Source organism: Lissotriton helveticus, chromosome 9 (genome assembly GCF_964261635.1).
Source record: "Lissotriton helveticus chromosome 9, aLisHel1.1, whole genome shotgun sequence".
Lineage (NCBI taxonomy): Eukaryota > Metazoa > Chordata > Amphibia > Caudata > Salamandridae > Lissotriton > Lissotriton helveticus.
The window spans coordinates 1,226,335,167-1,226,353,963 of NC_136070.1; the positions used below are offsets into that span (position 1 = coordinate 1,226,335,167).

Consider the following 18,797-nt stretch of genomic DNA (forward strand, 5'->3'; position numbering starts at 1 on the left):
ACAGTTGGCTCTTCCTGGCCTGAGGGAGGCGTGAACACCTCCACCCAGGAAAGGCTTTGTTTCTGGGCTCAGGGAGTGAAGACTCCCACCCTAGGGACCCTGACACATGTCTTGTGGTGGCAGGCTGGTGTGTACCAGTCAGGGAACCCACCAGAGATAAGTTGTTTTTCAGGTGGCATCTCTATGATGCCCTCTGTGTGCATGTTTAATTAAATCTTACACTGGCATCAGTGTGGGTTTAATGTGCTCAGAAGTTTGATACCAAACGTCTCCGTTTTTAGCATAGCCATTATGGTGCGGTGGAGTTCGTAATGACAAGCTCCCAGCACCATATACTCTTAATGGCAGCATTGCACTTACAATGTCTAAGAATGGACGTAGACACTGTAGGGGTACAGGGCTCATGCACATGTATCCTCATCACTGGTATAGTGCACCCAGGTAGAGGGGTGGCTGACCTATGCCAGGGCAGTGGGTTGTAGGCATGGACCACAGGGATGTGTGCCATGTTGACTCTTTACTTTGTTCTGCACCAAAACATGCAGCCTGCAAAGGCAGTGTGTGTGTAAAGGTACAGGGCCTCTAAGAGTGGCACAATAAGTGCTGAAGCCCTGAGAGGTCCTCCCAGTGCCTTGGGTACCATTTATCAGGGGCTAACCTGTGGCTAGAGATGCCAATTGGGTTAGTTTTGTGGAAAGAACACAGGCCCTGGGAACCTGATTGGCAGGGACCCAGGGCACATCAAGTCAAAGTGTATCAGTAGTCTGGCAAAAAGTGGGGGCGTTACTGCAACAGAAATCCACTTTCCTACACCGGTGCCTCTCAGGAAATGTAGTTGGCACCTTGATATTGTCATGGGCACACTAGATCTTTCTAAAATGTGATGTATTGTATATTTTATTAATGATTCAGAAAAGGGGGTGGTGATGAACAGAGTGCCTGAATTAAGCAGACCACTCTTACCCAGTCCAAAGATCAGGGCTTGATCCATCACCGTTTTTTAGCTCACTGCACCATCCCAGCTCAGAACTTGGCTATATGCAAATTAGTCTGTTCCTGTCCCAGTGCATGATGGGAACAGGGCAAACCAAACTACCAAGCCAATTCTTGTACTGGGAAGGAAACAAGCATCCGGGGACCGGTTTCTGCCATTTCAGGCGTCGTCGGCCCGGCTTGCTTGAATCCTGATGGTGCAATGAGCAAGGGACTCACATCTGAGTATACCCTTCCACGCTTATGGTGGACAAAATGATTCAGAAAAGGGGGTGGTGATGAACAGAGTGCCTGAATTAAGCAGACCACTCTTACCCAGTCCAAAGATCAGGGCTTGATCCATCACCGTTTTTTAGCTCACTGCACCATCCCAGCTCAGAACTTGGCTATATGCAAATTAGTCTGTTCCTGTCCCAGTGCATGATGGGAACAGGGCAAACCAAACTACCAAGCCAATTCTTGTACTGGGAAGGAAACAAGCTTCCGGGGACCGGTTTCTGCCATTTCAGGCGTCGTCGGCCCGGCTTGCTTGAATCCTGATGGTGCAATGAGCAAGGGACTCACATATGAGTATACCCTTCCACGCTTATGGTGGACAAAATGATTCAGAAAAGGGGGTGGTGATGAACAGAGTGCCTGAATTAAGCAGACCACTCTTACCCAGTCCAAAGATCAGGGCTTGATCCATCACCGTTTTTTAGCTCACTGCACCATCCCAGCTCAGAACTTGGCTATATGCAAATTAGTCTGTTCCTGTCCCAGTGCATGATGGGAACAGGGCAAACCAAACTACCAAGCCAATTCTTGTACTGGGAAGGAAACAAGCTTCCGGGGACCGGTTTCTGCCATTTCAGGCGGCGTCGGCCCGGCTTGCTTGAATCCTGATGGTGCAATGAGCAAGGGACTCACATCTGAGTATACCCTTCCACGCTTATGGTGGACAAAATGATTCAGAAAAGGGGGTGGTGATGAACAGAGTGCCTGAGTTAAGCAGACCACTCTTACCCAGTCCAAAGATCAGGGCTTGATCCATCACCGTTTTTTTAGCTCACTGCACCATCCCAGCTCAGAACTTGGCTATATGCAAATTAGTCTGTTCCTGTCCCAGTGCATGATGGGAACAGGGCAAACCAAACTACCAAGCCAATTCTTGTACTGGGAAGGAAACAAGCTTCCGGGGACCGGTTTCTGCCATTTCAGGCGTCGTCGGCCCGGCTTGCTTGAATCCTGATGGTGCAATGAGCAAGGGACTCGCATCTGAGTATACCCTTCCACGCTTATGGTGGACAAAATGATTCAGAAAAGGGGGTGGTGATGAACAGAGTGCCTGAATTAAGCAGACCACTCTTACCCAGTCCAAAGATCAGGGCTTGATCCATCACCGTTTTTTAGCTCACTGCACCATCCCAGCTCAGAACTTGGCTATATGCAAATTAGTCTGTTCCTGTCCCAGTGCATATATTTTATTAGGCAGGCGATTATTACTGATTCACTCTGCAGTTGAGGTTTGCAGTGTTAACATACCCGATCTAATGGTTTGACTCAACGTGCATTAAATGAATTACATGGGCCAATTTCGAATAGGGATGAATATTAAGTGTGATGCATGTCTGGGGGTCCTTTATAAAATACTCCCCCAAGGTAGTTCATTGTTCAGGCCAGTAATGTTAGTAGATAATTCGTAAATCCATCTTTGTTCTTTCTCATTCAGGATTTTTTCAAGGTTCCTTGTTTCTGATATTGCTTGCTCGAGGACAATTCATTTCAGGTCATTTATTTGCGTTTGTTTGAAAGAAAATACTCTTCTTTCGTACAGTTGCGTCTGCAACGTATAGTACTTCTATGCTCACTGATTCTAGTGTTTACCTTCCTCTTAGTCAATCCTATGTATTTTAAATTACGTGGGAATGTGATTAAGTAGACTACTTGTTTGGTATTGCAGTTGCTTAACTTTCTTAGTTCCCAGGGAGTGCCTTTGCCTAGGTCCACTTCTTTTCTGGCTGTTGTGAGGTGGCATTCAATAGAATGTCCAAAAGAGTAGTGTCCAATGGTTTGTGGTAGGCCTAGTGATGTATGGATCGTGTATACAAAGTTCTGATTTGTTTTAGGTCTTGTATGTTCCAGAGAATCACATAGACTCTTCACTTGTTTATGTGAAAACAGTAGAAGATCGCATGTCTTGTTCCTGTGCGCAGAATCCGCCATTTTTGGGGGGATTATTTTTTTGATGCTATGTTGTGTTTCGTTACACAGACTAAGGGCGGTCTTTTTAGGTCGAGCTGGTAAACTGCATCCAAAGGATGCAGGTGTCCAGCTGGAGACCTAATGTTGTCTGTCTCGGGGGGGGAGGAGGACAAGAGGGTGTTACGAGCTTGAAAGCGGCCGGATTTGGGTGCGCGAACGCGCACGTCGCCTCCGTCCACGCGTGCGCACACAGCCAGCCACCACACAGACTGAAACACACGCGCGGAGCTTACTTTCACTTTACATCCCCCCACCAGTCATCGGATCTTTTTACACACGCACGCATGCATACATACACAGGCACACACGCAGACACAGACACACTTGCGTGCAGACAGACAGACAGACAGACAGACAGACAGACAGACAGACACACGCACGCAGGCACACAGACATACAGACATAAAGGCAAACACCACCCCCCCCCCCTTACCAGGCTCGCACCACTGTGGCCAGCGTGTCCAGGTCTTCCAGCCGGCCGGCCGCCGCCGCCGCCGCGCACCTCCTAAACACCACTGTGAGCCGCGGCAGAAGTTGAAGGCGATAGCCTTGAGGGCAGGAGCTGCGCATTACGTTGTTATGGGATGACAAGGTCGTGAGGATGGCCCTTTTACCCCCACCCCATCCCGTTAGGTAGCACACTAACGGTCCCTAAGGGGCTCTCCGTGTATTTCCCTTCGGCTCCGGCCACTACATAATAGCCACGCCCGAGACTTCCGGCCCTTTGTCCCTCTTTCCGGACGTGCCTCTGACACTGATTGATCAGCCTGCCCGCGGGGAGCGAGGAAGCCAGCTGAGGAAGCTAAAAATGCGCCGGCGCTGAGGACTGTTGGAGGAAGGCGGAGGGGGAAGATGCAGCATGGCGGGCGGGCTGCAGCAGGGCAGCTCCCGCCACGGCCATGCAGCCACCAACATCCTGCTGTTGGGCGCCCTCAGCTCCTGCACCGACTCCGCCAAATAGGGACACAGCAGCAAGGTCAGAGCGCAGGGTACGTCCGTGTGGTTTGTTTGATCTGATTGCTCAATCTGACTGCTTCCCCCGGATCCCTTCAGACCACTGAGGGTCATAAAAGGCTTTCATTTGCCTCGCATCCTTGGATTTGCCTCCCATGTTGTGAATGAAAAGCTATTCTTGCCGTAGGGCTACTTTCCGCCACACTCGCCTTCTTCAGGGGCTGCGGTGAAAACGGGGCCCTTTTCTGTGTGCACCTTCTGATGCACCCGGTTTTATCAGGCATCTTTACTTAATTAAGCTCATCCTGCAAGTGCTGTCTTTACCAATGCTTTATGAAATGCATAGAGTGGGTTTGGCTCTGCCACAGGAGGATTTCTCTGTCCTCATTCCTCCGGCTCTTTGGTGTAGGTATCATAACCTCACCTTTTGTGGTCCGCTTGCATTACAGAACACGGGGATATTTTAGCTGTTCAAAGTACTCAGCGTCATGATACATTACATTATTTATCTCACTGATGCATTAAATGCAGAAACCAATCCATTATTTTGGATTTGTATTTATTTTTGGTCTAGTCACTGCAGCAGGGTTCTTGTAACCTACTAGCTTAGAGTGAAAATGCAAGCCAGAACTATTGGCTTTGCCAATGCTTGTTTCACTCTCTCATGGTTTGCTGTGGGTACAGCCCCAAGAAGCCGACAAGTGACGCACTCCTCGCGGTGACTGGGTCCCATTGGTTCTGAGCGGTCTTTCTTTCTCTGCACGCTGGGGCCGTTCGCTAAAACACATCAATTCGTTTCATAGCGGCCCCTTCCCCTTGCAGGCGGTCATTAATGTAGTTAATGACTGCTTAATGGCGGCCCTCTGGCTTCCTCTGGCGGCGGTGCGCACGCCCGGGGCGCCCTGCCCTCCCCTCCCCGGGAGGCGGGGTCCCGGCGGCGGGGAGTGATTAACCTGCCACGTGCTCATGCAGACAACCTAGCAAGAAAATTATAGATCTGCCACCACCTCTGCTGACCGAGACAAATTGAAATTGTAGGTTCCTTGGCGGGAACCGTGTACTGCCCTAATGAAGTGTGCGTGTGCGCATGGGCTGCTTCTGGCTGGGCACAGATCCGCGGCTCTGGGTGCTGGTGCACACTGCCTTCCCACTCCATCGAGATCCGAGGGTCTCTGCTCCTACCCAGCACCCTCTCCGCCTGCCGTGCAGATGCCTGGTGGTGCTTCTGCTAGGCAGGAAAAGAGCGTAGATTGTGCTATTTAATTCCTGCCTCCCTGCCCTGGCCCCAGGTTTTCTAGAGTCACAAAATTCTGACGTCTAACCCTTTGTGAGTGTGCTTCAAGCTTAACCCTTTAAGTGCTGCCGTCGGCCAACGGTCGTCACGGGCACTACCTCCCCAGTGCTGCGTGCGACCGTTGGACGTCCATTTCAGCACTGGATAATGGACAGCGCAGCACTGGGGAGGTATATTTACGAAGCTCCTAAGGTGTTAATTACAAATGTAACAAAAAGATGTTAAATTTTCACTTCTGTTCTTGGATTTTCGTCACAATAAAATACTCTGAACATAATCTTCACAAAAGTTATTTACAAAAGTTTAAGCTACTGCCAATATAAATTACAATAACTTATTTAAGTATTAATTATTTGTAAAAATTAACAGCCATTGTTATTTGTAATATCAATACATCTAAGTCGCGTAAATACAACACATATTGCATTAGAAATGCTATAGGTGTCGCATTTGCGAAAGTTATAACTATTAGCATTGTAAATGACATAGCTATTAATTTAGCTATTTTCAAAAACAAAACATAAATAAAAAATTTGTCATTTACAATACCAATAGCTCAAACTTTCCTAATGCGAGACCTATTGCATTGTAAATGCTTGTTTTTGTAGTAATTGGTGTTTCTAAAAGTGCCTCTCAATTCTGATTCCATGCTCTTTCTGTTATGTTTTCTGGATATTTGCTCTCAGTTTGTCTGTCAACATATTTGCCTGGTGTCTGCAATCCGGAGTTTGTGCGTAAAAGCAGGAACTGGCCACATGGGAAATATTCTCATAAGGCTCGTGGACTATTTTTGGCAGTTGGTATATGGTAAGTATCTGTCTGGATGCTCTGCTGTTTGTGAAAAATGGTGACATCCAGAAATGTTAGAGAATATTTGTCAATTGTGTGTGTAAACTTTAGATTTCTGTCTTGGTTATTGAGCCAAGTAACAAAGGCTACTGCAGAAGTGGTGCCCCCATTCCATATTAGAAAGACATCATCTATGCAACTTTTCCTGACAGATCTGTGTGCAATAAGATTTGGTCTCATGTAGAATGCAATTCCCCTCCAGGTTATGCATGTAAAGTCCTGCTACACTGGGCAAAGGTGCTACCCATTGATGTTCCATGTGTTTGGAGGTACAGGGTTCCTTTAAATTCCAAAAACGTTGTTAATGCCAACGTTGCGCATTCCAAAACAGATTCTCTGGGTTTGGCATAATTCCAATCCTCCTTTTCCAGATGTTTCTTAATACCTCTAGAGTGTCATTTTGTGGAAGGCTAGTTTAGAGGCTTTCCACATCCAGACTCATGAACAGATTTTCCTGTTAATCACATTCCAAATCTTTCATTTGAAATAATCGATCTTTTGGTTTCTTTAATGTATGTATCTGTTTTTTGAAGGGTAGTTTTAGGAAGAAATCACACAACTGGTACAGTGGTTCCAAAAGCGAGCCAATCCCTGAAACTATCGGACGACGTGGGGGTGGGTCTCGATTTTAGTGAATTTTGGGCAGAGTATAGAAATATGGGATCCTTGGGTTGGAATTTCTGAGGAAGTCCCCTTCATGTTTACGAATCCACCCTTCACATTTTGCTTCTTCAATTAAGATGGCAATTTCTATTTTAGAGATTGTGTGGGATCATATACCAGGATTGTGTAGTTATGCCTATCAGTTTACAGTCTTTGACATTCTGTTCTGTATGCTGTAATAGTTGGCAGGACAATTACTCCGTCTTTATCGGCCGGTTTTATGACCATCTCCGTGTCATTCTGCAAGTCTGTCAGTGCTGCTCGTTCTGAGTTACTTAAGTTTTCAAAAATCTTGGATGTATGGGGATTCAGTTTTTCCACTTCAGGGTATACTGCTTTTTCAAAAGCTAGTATCTCTTCGGGGGTAGTGTGGGTTGGAGGGTTGAATGTTGATTTTTTTGTAACCCTGTAGTACCTGTAGTTTTTTGTAACCCTGTTTTGTGATTGGTCTTGTTCCCCAAAATGTGCTTTAAGGCCTAATTATGTGAAGAAACCTTCCAATTTGCGAAGTAGATGTAATTTATCAATTCTTGGTGTGGGTACGAAACCCAGGTCTTATGTAGAGGACTTGCATCTTGGTAGGTGTAAGTCCTTCATTTGTCAAGTTCATAGCTATGTTCCCTGATGGTCCTGGTGGTTACTTCGGAATCGTCTAGGTCCAATTGGACTTTTTTGTCTTTTTCCTTCTCCCTCTGTTGACCTGGCCTCTGCCTAATAAAAGGGGGGCATTGATTACCTTGAAAGGTTGGTGGTCCCATGGGATTGTAAGGGGGGCAGGGCATCATGTGTTGGTTGTGTGGGGCGAAGGGTGGTTGATAGAAATGCTGTGGAGGATAAATATATCCTTGCCAAGAAACTCTCCCAGGTCTCCTTCTATTTTTGGTTTTGTTTCCCCACTTTGGCTCTCTATCCCTTACCAGATTCCCACACCTTAACCCAGATTCCCCTCATCTCGAAGGAAGGCTTTCTTGCCCTCCTACGCAAAGTCTCCTCTGGTTCACCCAGCGACTGTTGCCCCCCTACAGTTCTCCGCGAAGCCTTCACTGCCTGCCCCGAACCCCCCCTGGCCCTTTTGAACAACTCTCTTGCCATGGGTGAGGTCCCTTGCTCTTTTAAGCAGGCAGAGGTGGTGGCCATTCTAAAGAAACCCTCGGCAGACCCTTCGATTATGAGCAACTTTCGCCCCATATCTCTCCTTCCTTTTCTCAGTAAGGTACTGGAGTCACATGTTACCAACACCCTCAGCTCTTTTATTGAGGAATCGTGTTTTCTGGACTCCCAGCAAGCTGGGTTCAGACCTGCGTACTCCACAGAGGCAGTCATACTCTCTGTTATGGAGGAACTACGTAGAGGGGCCGACACTAACATCTGTCAGGCCCTGGTGCTTCTGGATTTGTCGGCCGCCTTTGACACGGTCGACCATGGCATCCTTGTCGACCGTGTCAGAGAGGCCGGCATCCAGGGCACCGCTCTTGACTGGGTTCACTCTTTCCTGTCTAACCGCCAACAAGCAGTCAGACTGTCCCAGTTCTCAGTAGACCAGGTTGGGCTGACTTGTGGTGTCCTGCAGGGTTCCTCTCTGTCCCCACTCCTTTTTAACTTATACTTGGCTCCCTTGATCCGCTTCCTCCGTAGGTTGAATGTCACCGCGTTTAATTACGCGGATGACATTCAACTGGTCTTCACCATCGACCCCTCGGATCAATCAATCTCTACTTTTCAAACTACCCTCTGTTTCATTAGTGACTGGATGAGCTCAAATCATCTTAAGCTCAACCCGACAAGACCGAGCTGGTTCTTGTCGGGGGACCCTCTAACCCCTGGCAACCCTCTTTCTGGCCGGCAAGCCTGGGCAGTCCCCCTTGCCCAGTGAATTCAGCTAAAAGTTTGGGGGTTATCATCAGCAGCGACCTTTCAATGAAACCCCAGATTAGCGCGGTAGTGTCTTCTAGCCACTTTCAACTCAGGAAGATCCGTAAAATCTCCCGCCTCCTTACCACCGAGGCCCTCACCCTGGCTCTGTTAGCGCTAGTCATCTCAAGAATTGACTACACAAACGCGCTCTACGTAGGTATCCCTGACTACCAAGCCAAAAGACTCCAGCAGATCCAAAATCAAGCTGCCCGCCTTATTTTCCGCCAACCCAGACATCAACATGTTCGCCCTCTTTTAAAAAGTCTTCATTGGCTTCCGGTCACCGCGCGCTGCAAGTTTAAATTAGGTTGTATAATCTTCAAATCCCTTGCAGGCGGAGGCCCTTCTTTCATTTCTTCTCTCCTTCACCCCTATGTCCCTTCACGTAGCCTTCGCTCGTCTCAACTGTCAGTCCCAAGATTTAAGAGGAAGAAACACGGTGGCCTTAGGTTCTCATTTTTAGCTCCTTCTTTCTGGAACGCCCTTCCCCTCCCTCTAAGGCTGTCTTCCCCTTACACTAGGTTTAGATCCCTCCTTAAAACCTTTTTGTTTACCGAGATCTATAATTAGTCTTGTCCCCTCACCTTTTCTCCGCTCCCTCAGCACAAGCGCCAAGAAACCTTCAGGTGTTAGTTGCGCTATATAAATTTTTTTTAACATAACATCACTGTCCCAGGATTCTGAGTCAGTCGATTTCTCATCCGATGACCCTGTGCCTGATGCATCTGAAGTGTAATCTGTGGGCACTTTAAAGTCTTGGTTGGAGTAGGGGTATGTCTTACTGAAGGAAAAACATGTTGCAGCTTTTCTAAGTTTTAAAATGTTTTGATTGTGTTAAATATTGTTTGTATTGATTAGTTCCTAGATGATTTAGTCTGATCTTTTTTTGAAAGCCGTTATTGTGGCTTTTATTTCTCCTTCACTGTCTTGTATTTCTATAATGATGCCATCTGATAGCCTTTGGGCTGTTTTGGTTATTAAAATTAGCCGATCTCTGGTGCAGTGCAAGGCTATCTGGGCCCATTCTTTTTGAAAAATGGCATCTTCTAAGAATATTATTGGTGCATTATTTACAATTAGACCTCTGGGTGCCACATTGGTTCTCAAATATTCCATCATATGACACTGTGTAGTATAGTTCCTATTCGTTGTCTTTTCTTTTCTGTTAGAATGTCCCAGTCCTAGGTTTGCGCAATAGTTTGAGCGACATTTACATCCGTTAGGAGTGATGATCTTGATCAAATTTGATTAACGTCTTCATCCGTAAATGATAGTTCATAGTTCTCTGCCATTTTTCAGGCTACACAATATGAAACAGTGATCTAATTGTTTATACACGATTTCAAGGTAGGTGTCTGGCTGTGCAATAAAGTGTACTCCATAATGACGTATATGGTATAACGTTGTACGAGTAAGGATGGATGCATACAAAAACAAAAAGTGTGAGCGAATCAGTCTGAAGCATTTTAAACTAAGCAAACATGATATTAGAGTTAGGCAACTGGTTTGGCTTGAATTGCTGCATGATTCCGGTAAAGGTAGAACTGTGTGGTCTAATTTCTAAAGAGCGATTCTGGGTTTGGAAGAGCAGCGATTGTAGAAAGTGTGGAATTTGGTAGCATTCCCATTTTCAGAGGGAATTTGGAGTCATGGTGTTAATCTGTCGATAGTGGAGCGAATGTGTTCTTGAATGCTTTGGAGTCTAAAATTGTGGTTGAGAGTGTTCTACTTAGCTTGTCTGGGGCAGGCGGTGAAGTAGAATGTGGTGCAACTTGTCATGTGCCAGAGGTAAGTTGTGACAAGTGCATGGGCCAGATAACTTGATTTTATGGTGCCTTAGTATGTTGTTTCTTTTGCCCTTTGTTATGATTATACATTTTTCTTCATTGTTTTTTTTTTTTAGGTGGTTGTGGATGCTGGTTGAATGCCTGGGGTGTGTATGGTTAGTGTATAGAATATGGAACCTGTGAAATGTATGTATGTGATTTGTAAAGTACAGGAATCAACCCCGTAGGGGTATCTCCGCGCTATCGTAGCAGGAAAGTCAGATAAAACATGGACAGAGAGGTTTAAGCTCTGAATAATGCTGTTTTCAGGAGTTTCCTGAAGCGGAGCAGATTGGAGCATTTGCGCAGGTCCTCGGGCGAGGTGTTCCGAAAGTTCGAGGCTAGATGGACATCGGTTTTGCCTCCTGTTCGAAACTTCTTAAACCGGGGAACCACCCGATCTAAGATGGTGATTCGGACAGTAGACTTCGAATTTGTCTAGGTAGCTGGGGCTTGCACCATATAAAGCTTTTTGGGTGAGACAGCAAATCTTAAAATGAATTCTCTGGCGGATGGGGTGCCAGTGAAGTTAATATAACAATGGCCCTGAAGAGGTGCGAGGTGGTTTTTTTTTAAGGGCCAGGCGAGCCGCCACATTTTGTACAATCTATAGTCTGTGTGTGGAAGTGGGGAAGCTCCCGGTCTCGCAATTGATTGGTATTTTAGATTTAGCTGCTTTGGTTGTTGCCTTTTTGCTCCATTTGTTTAAATCTCACAGTGCCTTCCTCTTCCTTACTACAACTTCCTCATCGCATATTGAAATATTCCACAACAAATTACATATATATATTTTGTTTTTTTGCAGAGTTTTATATCGCGCGAACTTGACCCGAATCGGGTATTAGAGCGCCTTACATAGCACCAGTTATGTTACAAGAGGACACACATTTATTTTTGTTAAGCACGGGGAGATTAAGTGATTTTCCCAGAATCCCAGGATGTTCAGCGTCATTACCGAGACTCTAACCCAGTTCCTTCAGGTCCAAGGTCGAGCCCTCTCCCCACAGAATCACAGAAAACTCTTCACTGTGCAAAATCTTTCAGGCTCCATCGAAGAGGGTGCATGCACTTCTTTAAGTATCAGTGCTGTGCACAGTTTTCTTCAGATCAAGACTGAAACCCAAACCTTTTAGCCTGGCTTTCTGAATAAGTGTGAACATTTTTGTCAATTTATGATCGCGAAATATACAAATGTAATTCTTTTCACTAAGATGTCTTGGCTTTCATACAGTACTGTGCTACCTTATTGTAAATGCACCATGGGAATGGCCTATTCATTTCAGCCAAACTGTTCCAGTTGGAAAGGACCAGGACTGGTTTGCATATAATTGATCCCCTTCTAGAATCGCACCGATGGTGTAAAAGATGGTTATGGAATGCTCCCAGAGTAATTGCTTGTGGCTCTGATGAACTGAAGCATTTCCAACAATCACTGCTTTGCTCCCCTTTTTAGGATGGTGAGCGCGCCATGCTTTTAAATCAAAATGCTTGGCTTTTATTGTCAGAATTACAAAACATTAGGTCATCATGCACAAAAAGTCGGCAGCTTATTTATGGAGGGTAAAATGGTGAACACGGACCTGATTAAGAGTATGGCTGTCCAAGGACCTCCAGACTTGGGGTGGCACGGCAGTGTCGGTCCAGCTGCCACCGGTCCGACCGCCCATTACGAATAGGGTGGTTGGACCGCAGACGCCAAGAAAACACATTCCCTGGAGGTGATGCCATGGTTCTGAGGCCGAAATATTCTTGGCGGAACCAATGTGGTCCCACTCAGCATATTACGAGTTTCCTCTCTGCCATGGTTTTCCTAGCGGTTTCACAGCCATGAAAACCGTAGCTGCAAAGAACCCACACAGGCCCTACAGGTGCCTCACGCCTTGTGCATGCACATAGGGGGCTAAACATGTGCCCCCTGTGTGCACGCACCCCGTTTCCTGCATGGCATGGACGTTACAGTCCATGCAATGCTGGAACCTTGTGTGGCGTTGCCATTGAGGTGCCTTTTTCAAAGGCACTGCCGCCTTTGAAGGATGCACCACCGTGGAGACAGCCACTCTCCTGCCCGCCAGACCACTTTTGAGTTGTAATCTAACAGGCAGCAGTGATTCTTGGTTGTGCTGGGTGTGGCAGTGGCATGCCGCCTGCACCGCCAAAAGTCATAATCAGACCAGCAGTGGATGAGCCCGGCTTACCAGTAAAAAATCAAACTAAGATTCGATGTTTTTCAAACCTAGTGCTCCAAAAGTAATGAAGATTCATGCACTGAGGACTTGGGAAAAGAGTTTATTCAGTCATGAAGAGGATGATTTATACTGCATGGACAGCACAACGTAGGTGGATATCTTCCAGACAGAATTACCCAGGGGTCACCTGCCTGACCACAACTGTGCTGTGGATGCAAAACCATGAAAATGAGACACCCGGCACTTGATGCATATCAAAAATAAAACTTAGAAAGAACACTAAGCACCTAGTACAATAAACAGGAATAAAAAAAGTAGCACAAAAAGTCTAAACATTGTGAACTTTAACATACACTGAATTGTTAGCCACCGAGGATCTACTGAACTGTACATGACCTGCAGAACAGCTTTCATGGCTTCACAAGGGCAGTTGTACCTAGCTTGGGATAATGATATCCTTTAGCTATCAAAGAGCACGGATGTTCTGTGTTCTTGAAAGGTTGAATGTTATCCCCTCTTTCCTGGATCAGAAGTGATAACCCCATCAGCCACACATAATATATTGCAAATCAATCGATTGAACACCACCAAAATGGTGCATATTGAATGTAGCCAGTACCAGGTTCAAGTCAAATTAAAATATTATCACTGCTATTTCTATTTCTAATAGTTGCATGTGAAGATCAGAATTCTAATAAAGAATAAGAGTGTTCACCCAGATCACAGAATGTGCTTGCACTGGGAGACATGCTGCTGGGGGAAGGAAGCTTTAGAATTATTCACTTTCCAGTGAGAAAGGCTGAATTTGTGGGGCAAAATGGTTCCATCTCTGTTAGTACATGTTCACAAACTAACTGGCTCACAGAAAACATTCCTTTCACCATGGTTATATTTCACATTTAAAGTATCATGTTTCTTTGAAATTGTTAGTGTTTTAAATCAGTTGCTTCATTTTTTTGTCCTATCTCCTATGTTAATCGTTTGATTATTTTTTTTAACTACCTTTAAATACAATTGTTTGCATTGTATACAGAAACATGTTTAACATACATATTTTAACATTTTGTTTCCTTGTATTTATCTCACTACAAAAATTATTGTTGTAGAAGTGTAAGGAAACAGAAACTGTCCAGCCAGAGACTCATTCAGAGGCTCTCACTGCCCATGTGACCACAAATAGATAATTTTCAACATGAAATCTCTTTGCAAGTAGCTTTCTGCGTTCTTAAAAAATAATTTACAACAACTCAACGGAAGATTTAAAAACTTCTTTGTCCGTCAAAATGTTATATATATTTTTAAATTAAGAAGGTATTGAGCAACAGAGAGGATAAATAGTCTTGGGAAAAAGATGTGGAAAGTAGATGACCTGCTTGTAAAGGAGTTGCGCTCATTAAATAACTATTTTACACCTATAAAAATATATTGCGCTTGTAGTTTATAAGGGGAAATTGACTCAAATGTAGAGCTTAAGGACCGTGTTGTAGGTGCAGTTTGGTTTTCGCAAATGCCTTTGTATGTAGAAGTGTTAAATAGCATTGGATTTCGCTCTTTTATTTTTGGTGTGTAAACTGATTTTATGAATAACCCTACATTGACTTCCTTCTATCTTACCTTTCAGGGAAAGACAAAATTATCTTTGTGACCAAAGAAGATCACGAAACCCCAAGTAGTGCTGAGCTCGTAGCTGATGATCCCAATGATCCATATGAAGACCATGGTGAGTCGTCTTTTCAGTAAGAGACCTTGCGCTTCCCGTACTGGAAGCGTGTGCATTGTTAAATTTCAGTGGAAGAATGACAAATCTTTTAAACAAGTTGGAGATATTTTTGATTGAGACTATTTATGTACTATGACCTCTACCTCCTTCGTTGCAGTCATTTTCTTGTTAGGTGAGTCCTACCTATTGAGACCCTATTGAGACCCTTAATGCAAGCCCCGTCCACCGTCATCTGAGTGCCATTATTGGGTGGCTATTTCCAGCATCCTCCTGTTTTTTTCCTGTCTCAACTGTGACAAGGACAATTTAGTGCTGGGGTCTCTGCCAGGTTTAGACCTCTGTTGTGATTTCTGGATTCCTCCCCTGCCTAGGGTGGAGGTTTTTCTGTTCAAATGTTCTGTGGAAGGACCAACAGGCAAAGAGTGTTGTCTTAATCCCCAACCTAGAGTGTTGCAACAAGTAAATGTTAAGAGTTTTAATTGCTCTAGTATTTGAATTCATTTACCATGATCCTGTATGGGCAGTGTCTTTTTCGGTCTCTCCTGTTGTAGTGGAAAGGGACTCTATTCTTGCACTTGCAAGGGAGACACTGCACATGTGTGAGCTTTATACTTTGGACTGCACATTGGGGAGATTCTTCCGGAATCTCCTGTGGCTATTTATACCGTGAGAATAGTTGTGATCAGTATAACAATTGAAAGCAGAAGACATTTTGCGATATTTGAGTTTTAGATTCTCAGTGTGCTTTCTTGATTTCTTGTGCAGTTGGAGCAGATTTTGGTGTTTTGCTGTATCCTTTTTTTATTGTTCAACATGGTAAAACACTCAGGATTCCTGGTTTCCCAACCTCTGTAAGCTCTGCCTGGTCTCTTTCACCCAAAAGGCCAAAAGAGATCAGAGATGCAGAATAGGAAGAAAGTATCAAATAATTATTATTGAAAGGCTAACGGCTCTAAAAAAAGAGGGGAAAAAGGCAGGGACTGACAGTAGGAGATCCACTTCATATTCAGATGTTTCAGGTTGTGATGACCGAGAGGAAGCAGTACCTCCTGTGGATCAGAAAGAGAAATATGTTTCCTGGCCTTCTGGCCCATTTGATAGAAAATATGAGTTTTCATACTGCCATATTTATTTATTTATTTATAAAGTTTTATATAGCGCGAACAAGATCCCAAAGGATATCAGAGCGCTTTACAAAAGGATGGAAGAAAGGTAATAAATGCAATATCGAAATCAATAAGAATAACCTACATGAATAATTACAGTACAAAGGGGTCAAAGGAGAGTAATACAATAAACAGGTACATAGCGGGCTAAGAGGGGGCAAACAATGAGGTAGAGATAAGTAGCATCCAATGAAGGTGTAACGGTTGTAGGATCAGTGACTTAGAGCAGATGATCCTAACCCATTTACGGTAAGAACTTGTTCATTAGGAATCTTTTGGCTTCCAATTTGAAAGCCACCATGGAGGAGATTCTGCGAACTTCGGGTGGAAGAGCGTTCCAGATCTTCGGGGCAGCGCCGGAGAAGGCTCGTGGCAGTTTCTCTTTTTGCTAAAGATGTGTGGTTTCAAGAGGAAAGTGTTAGAACTTCTTGAGGGTCTGGCACCGGATAATTCAAACTTTTGTGCTAGGTAAGGAGTTTTGAAATGGAGGGCTTGGTGCATCAGACAAGCAATCTTTAGCTGAATTTGAGCTTCGTAGGGCAACCATTTAAGGGATTTTAGGACTGAGGATATGTGCGCATTTCTTTTGGCACCTGTAACCAGTCTAGCCGCAGCGTTCAGTGATGCTCTCAGTGGAGCCTAGGTATATTTGGGGAGGCAACAGAGTGTTGCGCTGCCATAGTCTTATCCCAGCGAAACAAGTTCTTGGACCACCTGCTTGAAATCAGTTTGTGGAAGCAATAGTTTGATATTTCTGAGCATCCTTATCAAGTGATTAGCTCCCTTACACACATTGCTGATATGATTCTTCATGTTCAGATGCTTGTCCAGGGTGATTCCGAGAGATTTGACTGAGTCTATAATGAGGGGGAGCAGTTGAAGGCAGTGAGGTGATTCAAACAAAGGTCTAGCTTGGGAATGTGGTTCGGAGGAGAAATGAGAAGGAATTCTGTTTTGGAGGTGTTGAGCAGGAGGTGATTCTCGGTTAACGAGTTTTGAGTAGAAGGTATAGTAGTGTTGATTGAGATGATGTTATCCGGGGAGGGGATTTTCAAATAAAGTTGAGTATTGTCCGCATACATATGGAAGAGAATGTTCATGGAGTTTAGAGTATTAGCTAATGGTTCCAAGAACAGGTTGGAGAGTATAGGAGATAGGGCGGAACCTTGGGGGACCCCCATGAGTACTGGAGAGGGCAGGGAGAGTGAGTGGTTCGCCTTGACTCTTTGTGATCTGTGGTGGAGGAAGGACGAGAACCATTGTAGCACCCGGCCAGAGAAGCCCATCCTGTTGTTAAGAATGGATAGGAGGTTGTCGTGATAGACAGTGTCGATGGCGGAGGAAAGGTCAAGGAGGATTAGGAGGCAGGATTCATTGTGGTCAAGCATTTTTAAAATGTCATTCATAACGTGAGTGAGAGCCGATTCAGTGCTGTGCCCCCTCCGAAAGCCAGATTGATTCTGGTCTAGGTCTTGGGAATTTTCAATGTGAGCACAGAGTTGGGATTAGACGCATTTTTCTAGGAATTTGGCGGAAGTCGTTAAAGTTAAAGTCAGCCCTTTCTGCATTAGTTTTCTTTTAGTATAGGTGATACCTGAGCTGCTTTTAGGTAATCTGGGATCGTGCCATTGTGACAGTGAAGCGTTTACAATCTTTGTCCAAGTGGGTATGAGGACATTCTTGATTTTTTTGAAGATGGAAGACGGCAACAGGTCGCTCAAGTGATTAGATGGGTTGATACTCTGAAGAATCTTATTGATGCCTTTTTCACTGAAGGGAGTAAAGGTGCCCCATGATGCATTGTTCTTGGTTTTCAGGCTGATAGGTTTGAACTTCTCTAAGAGGTCAGGAGGTGGTGCGGACCCAGAGGATGGCAGTAGAGCCTTCTTAGAGGCGAGTCAACGTTGTTGAGTCTTGATTTCTCAGTGAATAAAGCAGCCATTTTGTCGCATGAGGGAGGTCTACCTCCAGAATCAGAGTGGTTTGGAGCTACCACTGATTGCTGTTTAACCAGTTCAAAAAGTTTCCTGGGATGGTTAGCGGCTTCATCAAGTTGATATCTGAAGTAGTCTGCCTTAGTGCTCATGATTTGTTTGTTGTAGGAGATCCTAACATCTCTAAGGAGTTTTATTCAATCCGAGGAGGGTGTAGATTTCCAGGATCGTTCCACTGCCCTAAGGTTGCAGCGTTCAGAGTTTAAATTGTCATTGAATCACGGTTTGGATATTTTTGCTGACACATTTTTTGTTGGAGTGGTGCAATGTCATCCATGATGTTCGAGATGGTAGAGTTGTAAATGTCCGTGAGTAAGTGAACCTCAACCAAGTCAGCTTGGAAGGAGAGGGCAGATTTACAGTGGACTGCTAGTTAATCGGAATTGATAAATCGGAGGTCCCTTTTCCAGATCATTGATTTCGTTGGTGGAGCCTTTCTCATAGCCACCTCCCTGTTAATAGAAAAGAGGATGCAGTGGTGGTCGGACCAATCGCAAGGGGTAATGGTATCCATTGTGACCTTAGGAGATGATGAGGTCTAGAATTTTCTCCGTTATTATGAGTTTACTGGCTACAATGCTGAATCAATTCTTGATCACTTAGGAATGATTTAAGACCAGTTACAGCGTGGTCATTTGGGTTAGACCAGTAAAGGTTGAAATCACCAAGATTTGGGACAAAACAGAGTCAACATTTCCAGATATGATTTCCATTAGTTGCTCGATGAAGGGGAGATTGTCCCCCTGGTGGGGGATAAAAAGTGTGACGTTTGCACACCGGCAGGTTATTACTTGAGATACTGAGACAAAGGTATTTACAGGAGGATGGCGTAGAGGACTCTGAGTGGTAAAACGCAAGTGTGTTCCTGTGAATACAGGCTTGGCCACCACCCACCTTCAAAGCTTTGTTCTAGACAAATTATGTAATGAGTAGGAGGTACTAGGAGGTCTAGGATAGGAGTGTAGGCGTGATTTACCCAAGTTTCAGCGAGGAT

The 18,797-nt window shown here is 44.9% G+C and overlaps 1 protein-coding gene across 2 annotated transcripts in view; it reads left to right on the forward strand.

Annotated features, from left to right (window-relative positions):
• The window catches only part of CHCHD4 (coiled-coil-helix-coiled-coil-helix domain containing 4), a 104,349-nt gene that overhangs the window by 19,142 nt on the left and 66,410 nt on the right, over positions 1–18,797 (forward strand). The window contains exons 1-2 of one of the 2 annotated variants that reach the window (XM_078661717.1): positions 6,099–6,292; positions 14,545–14,643. In XM_078661717.1, coding sequence (XP_078517843.1) covers positions 6,133–6,292; positions 14,545–14,643 — 259 coding nt within the window. In that variant the 5' untranslated portion in view covers positions 6,099–6,132. Of the gene's footprint in view, positions 1–6,098; positions 6,293–14,544; positions 14,644–18,797 lie in introns of those variants that run through there. The other variant, XM_078661716.1, reaches the window with a different exon arrangement.